The 21,001-nt window shown below is 47.7% G+C and overlaps 1 protein-coding gene across 1 annotated transcript; it reads left to right on the top strand.

Annotated features, from left to right (window-relative positions):
* The first annotated feature begins 618 nt into the window (after positions 1–618).
* DCT (dopachrome tautomerase) lies at positions 619–20,761 on the top strand. The gene is made up of 8 exons (XM_078616543.1): positions 619–1,490; positions 4,013–4,312; positions 5,262–5,362; positions 7,347–7,513; positions 9,372–9,563; positions 11,671–11,806; positions 15,498–15,702; positions 18,835–20,761. The coding sequence occupies exons 1-8, from the start codon at positions 1,160–1,162 to the stop codon at positions 18,999–19,001; spliced, it is 1,599 nt and encodes a 532-aa protein (XP_078472669.1). The 5' UTR covers positions 619–1,159; the 3' UTR covers positions 19,002–20,761.
* Positions 20,762–21,001: the final 240 nt, after the last annotated feature.

Genomic DNA, 21,001 nt, shown 5'->3' with positions numbered 1-21,001 from the left:
GCGTTACATCGAGATGAAGAGTCGGGCCGCCATACCAAATTTGGTTCTGCACTTAACTTGGATAAATTCCGGCTCTGACGATGAATCCATCAGTTTGACTGTCGTGCAGCCAAAGTGCTCCCCCCTCTCTCGTCTGGGCCAAGAGGTATCTTGGGGCGCTCTCAGATGGAGCGCTGTGATATCTGATTCTGTGGCAGGGGCCCAGAGTTACACGTCCAATCGAATTTAGTGCCACCAGAACTCTGACACAAACGGGTCAGACTGCTCCGCGGAAGATTGCGAATAGCCACTTCGTCTCACAAATTGTGCGGTAAATGCCAACAACAAAAACCAGTCACACACCACGTGACCCTTCACTTCGATGAGTGCACGCCAAAGTTTACCCATCCACCACTCCAACGAAACAAAACAACGCGTGATGGTCAGACGGGTGCCCATTTGACCATCACGAGTTAGGATTGCTCAGTCACATTCCATTAAAAGCCCCTTCTGTTCAATGGCAAACCTTTATGTGTTTCATCATTACGTTCAGCCACCCTTCACCCACTAGCCCATCCACTACCCCGTGCCACGTGGAAGGGTTCTGTACTAAACCACTTACTGCGTCCAGTCAGTCTCATTATTTCTCATCTGTGAGCCACACGGTGCTTGTGTTGAATCCAGCCAAGGCTGTATTGGCAGTTTGCGGCGTTAACTGGGATGTGGAGAATTATTTCGGAGGCACGAATTCACCCGTCATCTCTAGCCGCGGTTGGTAAACGTAATTTCAAAGCTGTAAATGAGAAACCCCATTAAAACGGACACAGTGGTTAGTGTTTCCGACTCGATAAAAACCTCTATCGCGTGTTCTCGAAACTAAAAAAAAACGCGTTAGTGCTGTCGAAACGCCAAACTCTGTTGTTGAAATAATTCGCTGTTTAAATTCGCTGGGCTGACCGAGAAAGGTTTATCTTGGCTCATACACATCCTTGATTACGTTCAATTAGAAGCACACGCCACAAGTTAGAGGTGGCACGTGGCTCATTATCGGTAAAAAAAAATTCAAACATTATTTAACATTTGCTAACAGCACAACATTCATCACCACACCGCCGTTCTCGGCGTACGTATTTGGAACTCCGTTCGCGCCGTACGCAGCCAACCGCTCTCAATCACCGAGATGGGAATCCGTGCCGCTGCGGCACCGTGTGGAGGGCCCCGTCCGTTCTCCCTGCTGTTGCTGCTGTTGGTGGCAGCGACGGCACCGCGGCTGCCGTGCCACGCTCAGTTCCCCAGGGACTGCGCCACGGTGGCCGCGATCCGCTCCCAGGAGTGCTGCCCCCCGCTCTCGCCCGGGGCCAGCCAGGGCTGCGGGACAGAGGTGGCTCGCGGCTCCTGCCAGGAGGTGACGGCCGACCTGAGGCCCTGGTCGGGGCCGTACACGTTGCGCAACGTGGACGACCGGGAAAGGTGGCCTCTGAAGTTCTTCAACCGGAGCTGCGCGTGCAACGGTGAGTGCCGGTCGGCTCCGTGCGGTGCGAAAGAAGTTCAACGTACGTACGCACGGCACATTAAGTTATTCGTATGGTCGATGTAGATGTCGAGCAAATAACTATAATTTTTATTCTTAGGTTTTTTCGGTAAAGTCACGTAGGTAAAAAATAAAAATGTATAAAAGTAAAATAAAAAATAAAAAAATTAAAATCACGACGTTGCGGAGGCAACACAAGCTTGTGTTGCCTCCAAAACGTCGTGATTTTTATTTTTTTTATTTAATTTTTATTTTACTTTTATTAATTTAAATTTTTAACCTACGTGACTTTACCGAAAAAACCTAAGAATATGAATCCTTGCAGTCACGAATGCTTCAAATCTAGAACTATATTTTTACGTTGAGCTGGTTGAGCCAGATCATTGCAACAGGAATAGTGGAGTGCATCGCTGCCTCATTCGTACTTGAGAATCGGGCGTTGAGTCGTTCTGTGATTTATTGTCTGTTCTGGGTGGCCACAGTCATTCCACACTGATGGTTTGTCACGCAACTGGCCGCAGATTCTAGAATGCGATGAGCGATGGTCTCATACAAATCACCGATTGACTTCACGAAAAAAATGACAACCCATTCCTTAAAATGTGGTATTTTACCTATTTTTTCATATTTACATCTCTTAAAATTAAACTGTTTGGTGTGATTGATATGTGATGAACACTGTTTACGAGGAATGTTAAATGCGTGCGAGTTAGTATGGATAGTAAGTTTGGCAATATGAAGGTCTTTCGCAAGTTGTTCCAAAGCTTGTCTCTGACACATGGTGGTGCGTTGACCACGCTGCAAATGAGATGAATAAATACGTGGGAAAAGACATGGTCGATTCCACAGTGAGAGAATTGCAAAAGCAATGCAGGGATATTGGACACGGCTGTGACATGGGCACGTGTGTCCCCACGCCAAATCTGCCCTATAAGACTTGCGTATATTGGCAAATTAATGTTTATTCTTATTTTCATGATAAATGAATCGAATCGTACATGCGAGAATCAAACATACCATGATGGGGAGAATGTACAAACGAACGAGAAAAAAATGAGAAACAATAGGGACAGGGTAAAAACGAGACAAAAAAATGTTATTCTTGTCTGGTGACACTGATCAAATGTCTACGGGGACTGCTGTGTATGAGGTCAATTGTAATGTGTGTTAAGGATATTTGTAAGCTCCAACAATCAACAAAAGCCACGCTGTTGAGGGCGAGGGGCCGACCCTTACATGAGATGGTCTGGCTGACTGCAAATCATCAAATAGTTGAACGTACAGTACTTATAGAATATTAATGACATTGCTTCATTAACATCCAATGCACGCAATCAACACTGAATACCGATGAATTAACTGAATATTTACTCTTTAATGTTTCTAACTTCAGAACAAATATCACTACAGTTCGGTTTAATCCGAGTCACATGCATCACCGCGTGAAGCACAGTAGGATTACTTTCTGACGGGCTCGAAGCGTTTATTGCTTGCGAATTAAACGTGAAGTCAAAAGTTAAAGAGAGCTTTGTACGTATGTGTGTTGAACTTCTTTCGCACCGTATGTAGCCAACCGCGGTAATTGGAGGTGCCGAGGGAATGACGACGAACTGAACACGAAAGTTCCGCACAACACACGAGCAGAATATTGCATTGTTTAGACTTGTTAGTGCCCACAGAGTCTCCTATACTGCACGCGGCTTCATTAGCGCACGGACAGTGTTATGGGCCAGAGTTTGGGTCAACTTTGAAATATTGATCAATTAAAGCAAAAATTACAGACACATTTTAGGAAAGCCAGTTTGTCTTACTCTCGAATCCGGCTTTGAGAGGTTCCACTAATGGACTCCGTTGTCATTCATCAAATCGCCTGCCACACGTCTCGTAGACTAAGACCCCCCGTGTGGCCTTTAACAGACTGCTGGGTGCAAGTGCTGTTAGCGAGCACCTATTAAGGCCGGCACGATGGGCCGCGCCTGGCCGCCTTTGTCTCCCTCGGTGTTGACTCTACCTATCGGGGAGGGTCCGGCCTATCGGACCGGTTCAAGACATTCGATATTGACGTTATCCATGAGCGGCAATCGAAGCACGCGCGCGCTAACCGGTGCACCACCGCTCCTCACTCGGGCCCCTAACCCCCCCCCACTCACACAAATAAAGATCCACCTTATAGCCTTTACAGACTATTGGGGCAAGTGCTGTTAGCGAGCATCTATGAACGCCGGCACGGCACACGAGGGGGTTTGGTGACCAGCACCACGCCCGACCGCCTTTGTCTCCCCAGTGGGGATATTTTTACACACCGCACCAGGTACTGCCTTGAGGCTGAGTCGACCTATGGGAGCAGGCCCAAGACCATGCTCAGATAATCGTCACCGGCGTTGGTGGCCGTGAGCGGGAATCGAACTCGGCTCGCCGGGGTTCGTAGCGCGGCGTAGCCGCTGACCCCCGCAACAACAACCCACCGCTCCCCGACTCACGCACGCACGTGCGAGCGCGCAGGTAATTTCTGGGGCCACAACTGCGGGCAGTGCCGGCCGGGCTGGACAGGCACCTCGTGCGATGCCCGCGCCCCGACCGTGGTTCGTCGCGACGTGCGGAGTCTGTCGCCGAGCGAGAGGGCCACCCTGCTGGGCGCCCTGCAGCTTGCCAAGGAGACGCCGCACCCGGACTACGTGGTGTCCACCAACCACTGGCTCGGCATCCTGGGGCCCGACGGGAACAGCCCCATGTTCAGCAACGTGTCGGTCTACGACTACTTCGTGTGGCTGCACTACTACTCCGTGCGGGACACTCTGCTGGGTGCGTTGGCCCACTGCGCGTCGGTGTTTGTCTGTCCGGAGGAAACTCCCCAGTCCGGTGGTTATTCTCAACCGTGTTCCTTTGGGTCTTTTGGTAAAGTCACGTGGATAGGTTGAAAGAAAATGACAAACAAAAACTACGACGTTTCAATCGCAACGCAAGCGGTCGTCATCAGAAAGGGGAAAAAAACGACGTCGTTTTTTGTTATTTTCTTTCAACCTATCTACGTGACTTTACCGAAAGACCCAAAGAATATGAATTCCTGCAATCACGACGAAAGCTTTGAGTCAAGATTTATTCTCAACCTTGTTTGGCTACCGCTGTACCCTCCTGCCGCGCCTTGTTGAATTTTGTTTCGACCGAGTACCTAAACCACCTCCCCCACTCCCCCTTGCCTGACCCAGCACGGTTCTGAGCAATAAACGCATGAAACACATTCCTGCGGAGGGAGCTGGTAGGAACGTTTGGTCGCTCGGTCAATGGCCAGGGTCAACGGTGGCGTGGTGTATTCCACAAATATGCCCGACTGTGAGGGCGGGCACAAGCCGGCGTGAGTAGGGCACCACGGGGTGACCAGCCCCTCCCCACCCAGACCCACCCCTCCCACCCCCCACCCAGCCCGACCCTCCCCACCCAGCCCCTCCCCACCCCACCCTGCCCCTCCCTCCCCACCCAGCCCCTCCCTGCACGACGGACGGACGGACACAATAATCCCCTGTGGGCTGGTGTAACCAGGAGGTTCCTACCAGTATAAGCAACATTCTGTGAAGTTCTTCTAACTAGATGAGTAACTACAAACGAATATGGAAACATGAACGGATCCTCTGCATTCAATGCCGTAATTTGTTCATGCTCGCTGGTTACACATTGAAACCAGCGGTTACTCGTTTTAAACTCACGACGGACTCTGCGTTGCGCTCGTTGTTGTGTCTCCCCTATCTCTCCGAAGGTCCTGGCCGACCCTTTACAGCTATCGACTTTTCACACAAGGGGCCGTCTTTCATCACCTGGCATCGGTACCACCTTCTCCTGCTCGAACGAGACATACAGGTCAAGGGACACACACAGGGCTCCGTTCAGTGCCGGATTGAGCTAGTGTGGAGCCTGCAGTATATGTTATAAAGGGGCCCTAAATAAAAAAGAAACACGTAAATATTAAAACACAATCTTTTTTACATGCAAAGTCAAATAATTAGATTTTTTAATTTGCTATACAGCCAGATAATACGATAAATCGCTAACCGTAAGCACCCGGTCGTTCATAAAAGTTGAAGGCAGTACTGTACTATAATAATAGAGCAAGTGCTACCGGAATTGATAGCTTGATAGCATTTAGCGCGGGGTCCTTGAAAGTGCGGGGCCCATAGCATATGTAGCTACTTGTGCTACTAGGATAATCCGGCACTGGCTCCGTTAGCTTTCAGGACTCGCTACCTTCCTGGGAGCCTTAACCACATGGTTGGATTCTAGATTTGAAGCTTTCGTGACTGCAAGGATCATATTCTTAGGTTTTTTCGGTAAAGTCACGTAGGTAAAAACTTTAAATTTAAATTAATAAAAGTCAAATAAAAATCACGACGTTTCGGAGGCAACACAAGCTTCTGTCTTCAGGTGGAACCGTCACAGCACGATATCTGTATCAAGTGAGAGAAATTCCAAGAATACAGTATTTGTATATATATACTGGTTGAGGGTGGGAGGAGCCAAGATAGGCCCTGAATATTATTTTTGTGAGGTTCGGTGCGGCTGAAGCACGCTGTTAGGAATGAGCCTTTGTTGTGTAAACTAGGTGCGGACATGGTTGGAGCTGGCGGCTCCTCCCTCCATGTTAGCCCCCGCCCACTTTTACATAACCACGCCCACTCAACGCTAGCCCCCTCCACACATTGAGTGTTTGGAACTAGAAGTATATTATTTGGGTGTGGAGATGATTTTGTTATATAGTAAATCATCGGGTTGCAGAAAACCCAACTTAGGAAAATCCGACTTTACGGAAATGCTCCCATAAATCATGTTGAAAAAAACATTTTGATATCCGTAAACGTTTGCGTTAGTTACGAGGGGTAAGCTCTACCTTATGCCTCGCTCCACCAAACCACCATTAGGATGAAGGGAAATGGAAATGTTTGTAGCGTGACGTGATTCCTTTCCTTTTGTTTCAATTCTATGCTTGGAACTATCTTTTTTGCCCCCGTGTTTCTATTGTTTGCTTTTTTCATTTTAAGTTTATTTCATGAGTCATTCATTGTATGTACTTTATTTAAAACAATTACATTTTGATTGCGTATGGTCTCAGCCAATAGCTATCAGTGAAGCCTAGGCCTAGCCTAATGCATGGTAAACAAACATCGGAAGTGACTGCGTTCTGTTAACAATTAATATAGAAATGTTTTGTGGTATTCATGAACAATTGTACACAGTATATGTTCTGTTAGTTTAATTATGGGGATAGAGTTAGGGTAGAAATGAAAGAATCGTAGGAAGTGCAGAGTGTACGTACAGCGATACGATACAGGAAGCGATAGAAAACGGATGACAGCGTGATACGGCACCGAGAGAAAACGAACCTAGTAATCGGGTAGGGGAGGCACAACTATTTCCAGCTATGGGATTTCATCAATGTTTTTGGGGGGAAATAATTTAGTTTCCAACATACGGAAAATTCGGGTTACAGATCGTTCTCGGGAACCTAACCCTTCCGTAACCTGGGGAGCAGTAGTGGGAGCGGTGGTGTAGTGGTTAGCACACTGCCTACGAACCCGGCAGCCCGAGTTCGATTCGTGCTCATGGTCAACACCAGTGACGAATATCTGAACCGGTCGTGGGCCTCTCCTAGGTCGACTCAGCCTCAAATGAGTACCTGGTGCGGTGTGCAAACATTGCCACTGGGGAGACAAAGGTGGCCGGGCGTGGTGCTGGCCACCCACCCCCTCTTGTGCCGTGCCCACCCTTCATAGGCACTACTCGCGAACAGCACTTTCCCCAACAGTCTGTTAAGGCTACACGGGGGATCTTTGTGTTTGTCTTTGTACAGAGGCTCACGGGAGATCCGTCATTCGCGCTTCCCTTCTGGGACTTTGCAACGGGCAGCGCCGCGTGTGACGTGTGCGTGGACGACCTCTTCGGGGGCCCTGACCCCGCAGAGCCCACCCTTCTGAGCCCTGTGTCCCCATTCTCACAATGGAAAATCGTCTGCAACAGGTGCCAGCATTCCCGGTTTAGCAATTATTATGATTATATTTCTTCTAAGGTGTCAGTTTTGTACCAGTTTAAAGGGTAAAAACCTACTACTTTATTTTGCCACTGGTAAAGGAGGTCTCATAGTGTAAATGCTTACCCCGAGCTCTCAATACTCTGATAGTGCACTGTGTTTGAGTTGTACGCCCTCTCTAATATGGAGAACGGCCAATGCCTGCGGTATCACCTATTTTATATTTTTTTCTTCTTGGCAAGTGTTATTGGTGATATTTTGAGTTTTTTTTTTGTTAATGAGCCTACTGACACAACTGAGCACGGATTTTTATTTTTTTTACCCACAGTTCGTAGAGTGTGCTCTGTGTATGGTATCTATCTGTGGGGAGCGGTGGCATAGTGATTGTGGCACTGCGCTATGGACCCGGCAAGCCGAGTTCAATTCCCTCTCACGGTCACCAACACTGGTGACAAATTATCTGAACCGGTCCTGGACCATAAATTAGTCTACATCCGCAGCTCTGATCTCTGATTTGCACAGTTATCTACGTATGGTGCGATAGAAGTTCAACGTACGTACAGCACATGGGCATGAGTCAGACAGTCGGGGACGACTTTGCTGTGAGGGTTTAACAATTTAAGTAATTTGTGAGTAATTGATCGAATTTGGAGCAAAAAAGGCTGGCACACATGGCCTACTTTTTAAATATATTATATACTAGCGGGAAGTACCCGGCGTTGCCCGGGTCTTAAAAATATTTCAAAACTACTCTTAAAAATCTAACAGCAGTGCGTACTGACTGTGGTGATACCTGCTATGATTACAGCAGTACATACTGACTGTGGTGGTACCTGCTATGATTACAGCAGTGCATACTGACTGTGGTGGTACCTGCTATGATTACAGCAGTGCATACTGACTGTGGTGGTACCTGCTATGATTACAGCAGTGCATACCGACTGTGGTGGTACCTGCTATGATTACAGCAGTGCATACCGACTGTGGTGGTACCTGCTATGATTACAGCAGTACATACTGACTGTGGTGGTACATGTTATTACTACAGTAGTACATGCTGACTCTATAGCACAAAGTACTCACCTGAAAAAGTGGCGTGGTGAGGCCTAGTGCAGAGCCTCGGGCCTCGCCTAGATTGTCCAGCCGGCCGAGGTGGCACCTTGGCAGGCTGGGGCTGGGCTGCTACCCCTGACCCCCCCCCCCCCAGCCACGATGTCCCCGGCCGCTCTGCAGTAATATCTACGGCCTATCGTGGTAGCATCTAGCGACTGTATAGTAGTAATAACTGCACGCATCGGGGTGGGGGGGACATGAGACAGTGAAGAATGTACCTGAGTGTATTTTTATAGAATTTCTAACGCGAAAGGAAATGTCCCCCTCACTCCCACCGAAGGCGTGCGATTTGGCATGGGCCGTCCTCCCCACCAAAGGCGTGTGAGTTGGTATGGTCGTGTGCGCGTCATAAATAGAAATCGCACTAAATCGCTAATTAAACTAATTTAAAGTTGACGGATGTGAAAAAGGAATAGCGCTTGCTCACCGCGGGGCTTACGGCGTGGTGCCTGGCTATTGGAACGCCAAGCACGTGACCACACACAAACCCACACACAAACCCTGCAACAAACCGACACACAATTTTTTAATTGTATAGAAATTTTTATAACGTCACGGAATCTTTACCAGTTTTGACCTGGGGGCCACCTCTGGGCTCCAGCCGCGGAAACACGCCACGTTCACCACCGCCGCCCCGCACGGCGTTTCCACGTGGGCTCGCGGCGCGTGTTTTGTCGCTCCGCTTACGCTGCGGGGTGGGGGCGGGGGTGGGAATCCCTTTGCGGGTGACTGCAGCTTGGAAGAATACAACCTGCGAGTCACCCTGTGCAACGGATCGGCCGAGGGACCCATCCGTCGGAACCCGGGGGGCGACCTCTCCCACCCGGGGGCCGGGCGCCTGCCCACGCACGACGACGTAGCCCAGTGCCTCGGCGTGGCGCGCTTCGACGACGAGCCGTTCTCAACCAACTCTAGCCGCAGCTTCAGGTGAAACGAAAATAAAAACAAAAGAAAAACAAATATTAACCCGTCTGCAGGTTCCAGGGTGGGGGTGTTCCGTTCGCTGTTGAAGCTCGCAACGCGCGAGCGGTTCAGCTGAGAGGCATAGCACCGCTGTTTTGAAAGCCATTGTACTCACCGCAGAGAACTGTAGCGACACGACCGCACTCGATGATAGCTGGTGCCAAACTGTGCCGCGTGCCCTTCTGCATGGCCTTGGGCAAGCCTCGGTACTGATAACGTTACTTTATTTTCGTTTTTCTTTCAGTTCCTTTCCAATGACGTACACGTCATTAGAACAGAATTGGAAGAAAATCTGATGATGTACACATACGTCATCGGAATGGGAAAGGGTTAAAAAAATATAAAGGTGGTGGCGTGAGCTGACGGGAATAGTTTCGATCAATAATTTTTTCTTCACAGCCCTCTTTGTCGATTTATATATTTTTTTGGCATCGATTACAGGGGTTTCAAGTCACTTCTACGTAAATGATTGTTGTATCTAAACTTGTAAATAGGATAAACAGAATACACATATATTTTATAGTTATTCTTGGTTCTTTCGGTAAAGTCACGTAGAAGGGAAATAATAAAATACTAAAAATATATAAACAATTAAAATTCTCACGACGTTTCTATTGCTTGTGTTGCAGTCGAAACGTCGTGAGAATTGTATTGTTTTTATATTTGTATTATTTTATTATTTCCCTTCTACGTGACTTTACTGAAAGAACCAAGAATATGAATCCCTGCAGTCACGAAAGCTTTAAAAAAAAATGTTTATATTTTGTCAAACAAATAAGTGCTTTAAAATTACTTATTTCAAATTCAGTGAAAAGTGGTAAATTCAGGTGGAAGTAGCTTGGCTCCAGCCAGTACGTGCCTCGGTCTTCACCAATAGGGCTGACGATGTAGACACGTAGCAGTCACCCGCCCACACCAGGCATATAATAATTATTAATGTTATGATATTATATTTCACGATGTGACGAAAATCGCGATATTTGTGTCCGTTTACTTTGTAATTCTATTTCACATCGTTATCCAAATGAAATGTAAATCTAAGTTCAACGTGTTTTTCTTTTTAGCTTTATTTCTGCAGTCATTGGCGGCCGGGCTGAGACCATCAATCAACTCTTGAGAAGCCGGTTTCATCACCCAGGACCTCAGTTTTGCCAGCTCAGCGCTCTGACCTCTTAGCCACCCGGTCACCTCTTAGCCCCCCCACTTGCTGAAGAGTGACACCACCTAATATTCCAACCCTTCCTGGACAGTACTTGATTATATGCATGTTCCACCACCATCATCAGCATTATCATCAAATAGCCGGGATCTTCTTTTTCATTTGGTTCGTTTCGTTTCTCAATCCGCTTGTCCTGGTGAGGGTCGCGGTCGACATCCATGATCCATTATTCATAATTTGTTTTTATTAAAAGTAACCATTACACTGGTCAACACACTTTTTCTGGCATAAGGTATTTCAACGGTTTTAATGTAATTTTGGGGTGCTGATTACAAATCTGGCATCAGTTTTTTGTCTATCACATCAGGTTTTTGAGATAAAAAATATTGCATTTTCAATAAAAACCGCAGAAGAAAAACATTAAATAAATGTGGGTATCTACATAAAATGATATTATAAACACACTATCCTAAAATTACAGCACCATATTTAACACTAAAGCAGTCACTGACTCGCAACAACTTGCAATCATAAGTGACAGAGTTAATTTCGGGTAAAATCAATGAAAATGGGTTATGCCGACAGCATTAAAACGGAATGTGATAGAGAAAATCTGAGATCAGATTTGGAATCAGCACCCTGAAATTAGTCTAAAACAGCTGCAAAAGTCCAGGCCAGAATTTTGTTGTTGTTGTTGACCTGTGTATAATCTATCCACTGCTGGATGAAGGCCTCACCAAACTGTCGCCATCAGCCACGGTCTCGCGATGCGATCATCCATCCATAGCTCTCCCTTGCACGACGCGCCACCGCGTTCTGGAACATCCAACACCGCGCACAAACAACCCCGCACGTGGTAGCGGCGGCGGCGGTGGCACCACCACCCTGGTTGGTGTCGTTCTCTTTGCCCAGGAACGCCCTGGAGGGCTACGACCACCCCGACGGGAGCTACGAGCCCGGGGTGCTGAGCCTCCACAACCTCGTGCACCGCTTTCTCAACGGCACCGGCGGCGCGTCCTTCTCGTCTGCCAACGACCCCGTGTTCGTGGTACGCCTCTTTGAGACGACACGCCTGTGTGCATGTGTGTGTGCGAGTGTATGTATGTTGGAAACATTTAGGCTGGCCTGCCTACGATCCATCCTGGGTTTAACCAGGCTGGATTGTGTGAGGAGCTCACAAGTCCTTGAAAGATCTGGGCAAAGTCCCATCAGTGAGCTCCTCCGGCAGGCAAGGCTGCGTTGGCTGGGTCATGTAGCCCGCATGCCCAGCCACCGCATGCATAAACAGCTTTTGTTCGGCCGGATCCAGGGGGCTAAACGGGCGCGGCACGGGCTAGAGAAGAGATGGAGTGATGTGGTACAGGAGGACGTGGAGCTGAGTGGACTTGCCTATGACTGGTACCAGCGGTGTCAAGATCGGCCTCAGTGGAGGAGGCTCGTGAAGGACGCTGCTGGGCAGTTGGAGGCAGTCGCCCTCCAACAACAACGGAGGGCGGAGGAGCGACGCTCACAACAACGAGCGGAGCGCCGGGTGGCTAAAGCACAGCAAGTTGGCACAGTAGGGGGCACAGGTGGTGCATCAGCCAGTCATCTCGGTCATCTCGGTCAGTCGACCCGTGGCACCTGGGTCTGCCCCGTGACCTCCTGCCAGCGGGCGTTCGACACTTCACGTGGCCTCAAGGTGCACATGGCCTGGCACAAGCGTCGTGGTGACGTCACCGCCACTTAGTGGCGAATGGCGGTTGTTGTTGTTGTTGTATGTATGTGTGCGGGGAGCGGTAGTGTAGCGGTTAGCGCGCTGCGCTATGAACCCGGCGACCCGGGTTCGATTCCCGCTCACGGTCGATACCAGTGATGATTATCTGAACCGGTTATGGGCCTCCCTTCGGTCGACTAAGCCTCAAATGAGTACCTGGTGCGGTGTGAAAACATCGCCACGAGGGAGACAAAGGCGGCCGGGCGTGGTGCTGGCTTCATGTGTCGGCCTTCATAGGTGCTCGCTAACAGCACTTGCCTGAAGTGTCTGTTAAAGGCTATATCAGGGGATATTTGTCTTTGTACGTAAGTATGTTGAACTTCTTTCGCGCCGTACGTAGCTAATCGTGCTAATCGGTGGGGCACCGGGGGGAGAAAGGACATCAAACTAAACATACAAAAGCAGTTCTCGAGAAATTACCGGGGGCGTGGCAATGTGCGCCCCAGGACCGGAACTTTGGAGACAAGTGTTTGTTGGATCGCGTAGAGATCTCGTGCGAAACCTCCCGAACCTGATGAGCTGCAAGGTGGCCAGAATACCGACATCACGTGGTCACGAGACGTACTTTCCCGAATACCGACATCACGTGGTCACGTGGCGTACGTTCCATTCATAATTCTCACACAGCAGAGCACCACCACGTGTTGGAAAATGGCGCGCTCAAGGTGGCCTTTTACCAGTGGCGTAGCTAGGATATTTTGCACCCGGGGACGAACTATAAAATTGCCCCCCCCCCCCCCCCCGTTTAATCACATACCAAAATGTAATTACATGACATATAGGCTGTGTGTGGTGGGATATATTAACTTTTAGGTTGAGGTGTAGATTTGTGCAGTAGTTTCAGGCTGCCGCGCCCGCTGCAATAAGTTATAATGTAACGTTGTAAGCCTCATTTTGGCGCACCTTTACCTTGGCGCCTCTGCCTATTACAAAACTACTTCTGAGGTCCCTTGAAGTTGCCCTTTTTTATTCACACACTCGGGAGCAAATGCATTTTTTGGCACAAGCTCTCCATCAAAGATATGTTCCAACTAGACAGACAGAGGGCCAGTATCGGATTAAGCTCGTGTGGGGCCTGTAGCATGTTATAAAGGGGCCTTAAATAACAAAAACACTTAAATATTAAAACACATAAGTGTTTAACTTGTATAGTAAAGTAATTGCATTTTTTTTATTTGCTATACAGCCAGGTAATACGACAAATCGCTAACCTTAAACACCCAGTCCTTCATAAAAGTTGAAGGCAGTACGGTACTATAGTAATAGAGCAAGTGCAGAATTACTGAACCGAAATGGATAGCTTGAAATCATTTAGCGCGGGGCCCTTGAAAGTGCAGGGCCCATAGCTACTGCATATGTAGAAGCTACTACATATGTAGTAGCTTCTACATATGTAGCTACTTTTGCTACTAGGAAAATCCGGCACTGCAGAAGGGCTCAGTTTTGTTCATTGCGCCTACATCCATGCTAACCACAAGCAGTATTTTTTATGACACAATATGGTACGGTATGAAGTGTCACCATACGATAACGGTAGCGATGTCACTTTCCCAAAACTTTGTCATGGCTTCATGTTTATTTGTGCTTTTATGCACTGCAGCTATTAAGAAATTGCTGAAAAGTTTATAAACTGCAGGTCAGTAAGCAGACGTCTGCCATGAGCTCTATAATCTTTCATGATTATAATGCAACATGCTGTCAGAAAAAAATACGATGTAATAATCACCGTGGCGCTAGGAGCTATTATTTGGAAACATTCAAATCGTATTTGAGGGAAATGATATAAGCCACAATAAACAGGATATGATAAAAAAAATTGGAGAATCTTACATCGTATATATTACTATTTATTGTTCGATATAAGATCGACATTGATAAAAGAGGTTCTTAGCTCAATGGGCCTTACCCGAAATGAATTGACTAACTGATATAGACATTGGCTACCATAATTCCATACCAAAGCTTTAACGACTAATGGTTAATGCTTCATATTTACTTAAGGGTCAGGTCGTGTCGGAGTAATACCAATTGTTAACGATAACTCCCCACTTACCCAACAGTCTCAATCTAAACTATAAACTAAACTATTTTTTATTTTACCAAGTAAGGCCCACTGAGCCATATGGCTCTTTTTCAGAAGCCACCTGGCCACAAATGACAGCCCAACGAAGTGGCTTATCATCACGTGGACATTTAGAACAGCCAAACACTCGGAACGCGAGACGTTGATTCTAAATGTGGAGGGTAAAACCGGAGGACTCGGAGAAAAATCCACGGGACTACGGGGGAAAGAGAAACACCGCAAACTCAAAAGATAGAGCAGCAGGCGTCAGGGGTCTGGATCGAACCCACGACCTCCTGCATACCAGGCGAGGTAGTTAACATCTCCTAGCCAATCAAACCAAACAGACACGTGGGCGAATGCGCCAAGTGATTTGTTTTTTCAACATCACCCCCCTCCTCCTCCACTGCAAAACTACAGGAGACGACATTTGAACAAACTTAGCACCCCCCGAGATAGTCTTGCGCTCTGTAAGAATTGCGCACGAACGAATTCTCGGTTTGGTTTAACACGTAGGCTTTCACGACCAATATTATTCATAATCAACGTTTTTGGGGTTAGATCGCGTTATTTAAAAATGTGTCGTAATTTTTTAGTACGACGTTTCGCTGGTAATTGCATCCAGCATCATCAGGCAATTCGTCTGGTGAAACGTCGTACTCAAAAATGATAAATGTTGTGGTTTCACGTTTCAACACACCGGTGGGCTAAAGTAGTGACCTATTTGTCTTTTGTCAACTTGACACTCTTTATTACCGATTGGCCATGTCGGGTGGTGGAGGGTTACGACACATTTATAAATAACGCGATCTAAACCCAAAAACGTTGATTATGAAGAATTATCGGTTTGATCCCCCCCCCTGCCCCCCATCCTACCCCCCTCCCTGCCCCCCACCCTACCCCCCCCCCCCCATTGTTCAGGTCCTCCACACGTTCGTCGACGCCGTCTTCGACGAATGGATGCGGCGGTTCCGTCCGAACGTCACGGAGGCTTGGCCCGAGCAGTTGGCGCCGATCGGGCACAACCTCCACTACAACATGGTGCCCTTCTTCCCGCCCGTGCCCAACCAGCTCATGTTCGTGCCCGCCGAGGAACTGGGCTACGGCTACGACATTCAGCTGCCCGGTGAGCGCTTGTTTTGCGGGGGGCGCGCGCCTCTGCGGGGAGCGGCGGTGCAGCGGTTAGCGCTACGCTGCGCTGCGAACCCGCTCCACCCGAGTTCGATTCCCGCTCACGGCCAACACCGTTGACGATTATCTGAACCGGTGTCCTGGGCCTCCCCCTAGGTCGACTCAGCCTCAAATGAGTACTGTACCTAGTGGCGATGTGTGAACATGTGTCAACATCGCCACTAGGGAGACAAAGGCGAGAGTCGAAATACAATGAAAAAAACTGCCCAACACATTTTCGAGAAGGCAGATGGGGCACTCGCTCGATCTTTTGGGGGTGTCTCTGGCCGTGATTTTAGGAAGTGGGCCAAGTCAGAAATGCACGAGAATCGAGTGAGGCGGTAGAGGAAGAAGGAAAGTGAGGGAGTCGGGGGGGGGGGGTGTGAGAGGAAGTTACAAAATGGGAAGTAAAATCGCATTGCATCAACAATCAGTGACTCATGCAGCCAGCTATGGCTGCAGGGTTTTGGGAGGACATGTTGTTTATGTCATTTATTGTGAAAATTCCATCACAGTTCCTATGATCACTATTTCATTGCTTTCATGGCGTTATTTTGGTGATTTCGAAAAGTTTATTGGTTTGGCCATGTTTGTTTGTTGTAGTACGGAGTAAGACTGATGGCCTTAATCTAAGTTGTCTTGTGGTTGTTGTTGTTGTTTGACTTGCATCCCACTGGGAGTTTTGCACACAGCGTTGGTGTACGGTGCTTTTTCTGCAATATTTTGCTGTCTTTTCTTGGATTTTCTGTTTGCACTTAGTCACATAGTCACTTTAAGATGTTTTCTTGTTCATGTTTTAGTTTTTTGTTTGTTGCGGTTGCACCCGATTCAAGAGCCGAATGGCTCACAGGGCTATGCCTAATAAATTAACTTGAACTTGAAATGAACTTGAATAGGGAAACAAGCAATGTTGTAGATGTTTGCAGTGTGGGTGCGCGTTTGGTGGAGTGTTTGGTGGCCCTGTGACGTGGTGTTTTTGAGAGTGTGGTATGGGTGTCTGTGAGCGCTTGTGTCTGTTTATAGGTGGGGAGCCATAGGGTAGCGCTACGAATACAGCGACCCGAGTTCGATTCCTGCTCACGGCCAACACCAGTGACGATTATTAATAGAATCGGATATGGGCCTCCCCTAGGTCGACTCAGCCTCAAATGAGTATCTGGGGAGACAAAGGCGGCCAGGCGTGGTGTTGGTCACCAACCCCCTCGTGTGCCGTGCCGGCCTTCATAGGTGCTCGCTAACAGCACTTGCCCCAACAGTCTGTTAAGGCTACAACTTTGCATGTTCTCCCCGTGGTCGCGTGGATTTTTCTCCGGGTCCTCCGGTTTTCCCCTCCACATTTAGAAAAATGCTTTTAGATTACTTGGCTGCTCTAAATGTCCACGTGATAAGCCACTTCGTTGAGCTTTAATATATTGTGGCCAGACCACTTCTAAAAACACAGCTATATAGCTCAGTGGGGCCTTAAATAGTAAAATAAATAAATACATTTGATAATTCAGTTGAGTTGAATCTGTGTCTTTGTCTGTAGGTGTATGTGAGTGTGTTTGTTCGTAGGTGCTCGCAAACGGCACTTGCCCCAACAGTCTGTTAAGGCTACACGGGGGGGAGGGGAATCTTTGTATGGTTAGCACGTGCGCTACAAAACCCAGACACCCGGGTTCAATTCCCTGCTCAAAGACAAACATCAGTAACGAATGTCCGAACTTGTCCTGTGGCCCAACTTTAAATGGCCTCTTCGTAGCTGTTTGGGTGTTTGTGGGCGATTCCGTTTGTGTGGGGGAGCGATAGTGCAGCGGTTAGCACACTGCGCATCCAACCCAGTGGTCCAAGTTGAATCCCTGGTCACGCCAAACGCCGGTTGCACATTACGTCTCAACTGATCTTGGATCTCACCGAGGTCAACTCGGCCTTGAACGAGCACCAATACCAATACCACCGCCATTCGCCACTAAGTGACGGTGACGTCACCACGGCGGCCGTGCCAGGCCAGGTGCACTCTGAGGCCACGTGAAGTGTCGAAGGCTCGCCTGACCTGGGTGCCATGGGTTGGCTGACTGAGATGACCCATAGATGCACATCAGAAGATGGGTGCCAACTTGCTGCATTTTAAATGAGCACCTGGTACAGTAAAACGTCAGCATTGGGGGAAACGGAGGCGGTCCGAGCGTGGTGCTGTCCACCCACCCCCTCGTGTGCTGTCCCGGCCATCATAGGCACTCGATAACGGCACTTGCCCCATCCGTCTGTGCAGCCGCTAAGGGGATCTCTTTCTTGTTGCCATTGGTGCCAATGACGCTGCTGATGACGCTGCTGATGCCATTGCTGCTCTATTGAAAGAGTGATGCTGCTGATTATGATCATGATGAAGCTAGTGCTGCTCTATTGAAAGAGTGATACTGCTGATGATGATCATGATGAAGCTAGTGCTGCTCTATTGAAAGAGTGATACTGCTGATGATGATCATGATGAAGCTTATTGCTGCTCTATTGAAAGAGTGATACTGCCAATGATGATCATGATGAAGCTTATTGCTGCTCTATTGAAAGAGTGATACTGCCAATGATGATCATGATGAAGCTTATTGCTGCTCTATTGAAAGAGTGATGCTGCTGATGATGATCATGATGAAGCTTATTGCTGCTCTATTGAAAGAGTGATGCTGCTGATGATGATCATGATGAAGCTTATTGCTGCTCTATTGAAAGTGATGCTCCTGATGATGATCATGATGAAGCTTATTGCGGCTCTATTGAAAGAGTGATGCTGCTGATGATGATCATGATGAAGCTATTGCTGCTCTATTGAAAGAGTGAAGCTCCTGATGATGATCATGATGAAGCTAGTGCTTGATGAAGCTATTGCTGCTCTATTGAAAGAGTGAAGCTGCTGATGATGATCATGATGAAGCTTATTGCTGCTCTATTGAAAGTGATGCTGCTGATGATGATCATGATGAAGCTTATTGCTGCTCTATTGAAAGTGATGCTGCTGATGATGATCATGATGAAGCTATTGCCGCCGCTGCTTTTACTACCTCTGCTAGCGCTGATGCCAGCGACGACTGACAATGGTCTTGTCTCCGAACAGAGCCCAGTTCTTCCACGCCACTGGTGCTGAGTTCGACCCTGGGCGCGGTGGCTCTGGTTCTGGTCTGCACCAGCATCCTCGTTCTGCTTCGTCGACGCAGCAACGGGACGTACCGCCCGCTCCTGGCCAACGGGGGTTCCATCGTGACTTATACCAACTCCGTGTGAACGCCTGTTCGCTCGCTCGCTCACTCTCGTCGAATCCACACTGTTGGTATCACCCGCAGTTGTAAGGCGCTCCGATGTTGTTCCGTACGATGTCCGACGTTTTCTTGGATCACGTAGAAGGGAAATAATAAAATAATACAAATAAAACGTTATACAATTCTCATGACGTTTCGGCCACAACACAAGCAGCCGTCCTCAGGTGAAGAAACAGAGCTGTCGGAAAGACAGCATCCTAATGAACACTGCTAAGCGTTGATTTAAAGCTTTCGTGACTGCATGGATTCATATTCTTGGTTCTTTCGGTAAAGTCACGTAGAAGGGAAACAATAAAATAATACAAATGTTATTGTTTTATATTTTTATTATTTTATTGTTTCCCTTCTACGTGACTTTACCGAAAGAACCAAGAATATACTGCTAAGCTTGGCAGCGCCTTGACAAAGGAGTTTACACATCAATTAATTTTCAATCAATTTATGATGCGTAAACTCCTTTGTCAAGGCGCTCTGCTCCACCCACCCAGCTTGAAATACGCTGCCAAGCTTAGCGGTGTTCATTAGGACGCTGTCTTTCCGACAGCTCTGTTCTTCACCTGAGGACGGCTGCTTATGTTGTGGCCGAAACGTCGTGAGAATTTTATAATTGTTTTATTTTTATTATTTTATGATTTCCCTTCTACGTGACTTTACCGAAAGAACCAATAATATGAATCCCTGCAGTCACGAAAGTTTTAAATCGAAAGATGTCTGACGTTTCGCGCCACGTGCTGGGAGCTTCTGCGGAAAGTGCATTCCAGCGACTGGAGCGAAACGTCTGGCATACGTTCCGAACAACGCGCAGTGCCAACCGGATGCACATCAGAGAGCCGAACAGCACCACCGCGAAAACCCGCACATAAATATTACGCAGTTAGTATTAAGATCTTAAAGACACCTTTGGCAGCTGCAACAACGTCAGAATTTCACCAGTTTACATCAGAAAACAGCATACAAAAAAACAGCAGCAGTAGCTTCATTTTCAACCGCTGCAAATGGTGCATTAACAGCAGCCAGCCTCATCGTTAACAGGAGCAGAATCATAATAATCTGCAGTAGCAGCGAAAACTAGAAACTGTTTTTTTTTGCATTTTACCAGATAAGGCTCACTAAGCTACATAGCTCTTTTTTCAGAAGTCACCGTAGTAACTAAGTAATAGCTCAACAGAGTGACGTATTATTTGGAAATGTAAAGCAGCCAAATACTCTAAAGGCACGTTGCTTCTAAATGTTGAGGGAGAAACCGGAGGACCCGGAGAAAAATCCACGTGACCACGAGGAGAACATGCAAACTCCAAATATACAGAAGGCGTCAGGGTCAAACTCACTACCTCCTGCGCACCAGGCGAGGTAGTCAACATCTCGCCACTGTGGCACCCAAAAGCAGTCGTTGGCTGTCGCTCGATTCCAGGATGATCTCTAACCGCCAGTGCCGGATTATCCTCGTAACAAAAGTAGCTGCATATGTAGTAGCTACTACATGTGTAGTAGTAGCTACTACACATGTAGTAGCTACTACTACATATGTAGTTGCTACGGGCCCCACACTTTCAAGGGTCCCACGCTAAATACTTTCAAGCTATCAATTTCGGTTCAGTGATTCTGCACTTGCTCTATTACTGTAGTACTATACCGCCTTCGACTTTTATGAATGACTGGGTGTTAAGGTTAGCGATTTGTCGTATTATCCGGCTGTAGAGCAAATTAATAAATATAATTACTTTACAATGCAAGTGAAAAATGTATGTATTTTAATATTTACACGTGTGTTTTTTTACGTAGGGCCCCTTTATAACATATGCTACAGGCCCTGCACTATCTTAATCCGGCACTGCTAACCGCAGTGTACATATCGGTCCTCAGATGACTCAGAAGTCAGACGTGGGAAGCAGGGTTGGGACAATAACTCATCCGTGCTTCTTAACCCTTGTTTGGATGACGCACGGCATCCAGTCTCCAGGCAGT

This window comes from Lampetra planeri, chromosome 51 (assembly GCF_965212315.1).
Source record: "Lampetra planeri chromosome 51, kcLamPlan1.2.h2, whole genome shotgun sequence".
NCBI classification, from domain to species: Eukaryota; Metazoa; Chordata; class Hyperoartia; order Petromyzontiformes; family Petromyzontidae; genus Lampetra; species Lampetra planeri.
This window is presented reverse-complemented; position numbering and strand designations above follow the sequence as displayed.

Excerpts from the sequence above, each read along its gene's own strand:
- DCT (XM_078616543.1), top strand. The coding sequence starts at position 1,160 with ATGGGAATCCGTGCCGCTGCGGCACCGTGTGGAGGGCCCCGTCCGTTC. Across the intron at positions 1,491-4,012 it reads CCGGAGCTGCGCGTGCAACG|GTAATTTCTGGGGCCACAAC; the intron begins GTGAGTGCCGGT and ends GCGAGCGCGCAG. Across the intron at positions 5,363-7,346 it reads TGCTCGAACGAGACATACAG|AGGCTCACGGGAGATCCGTC; the intron begins GTCAAGGGACAC and ends GTCTTTGTACAG.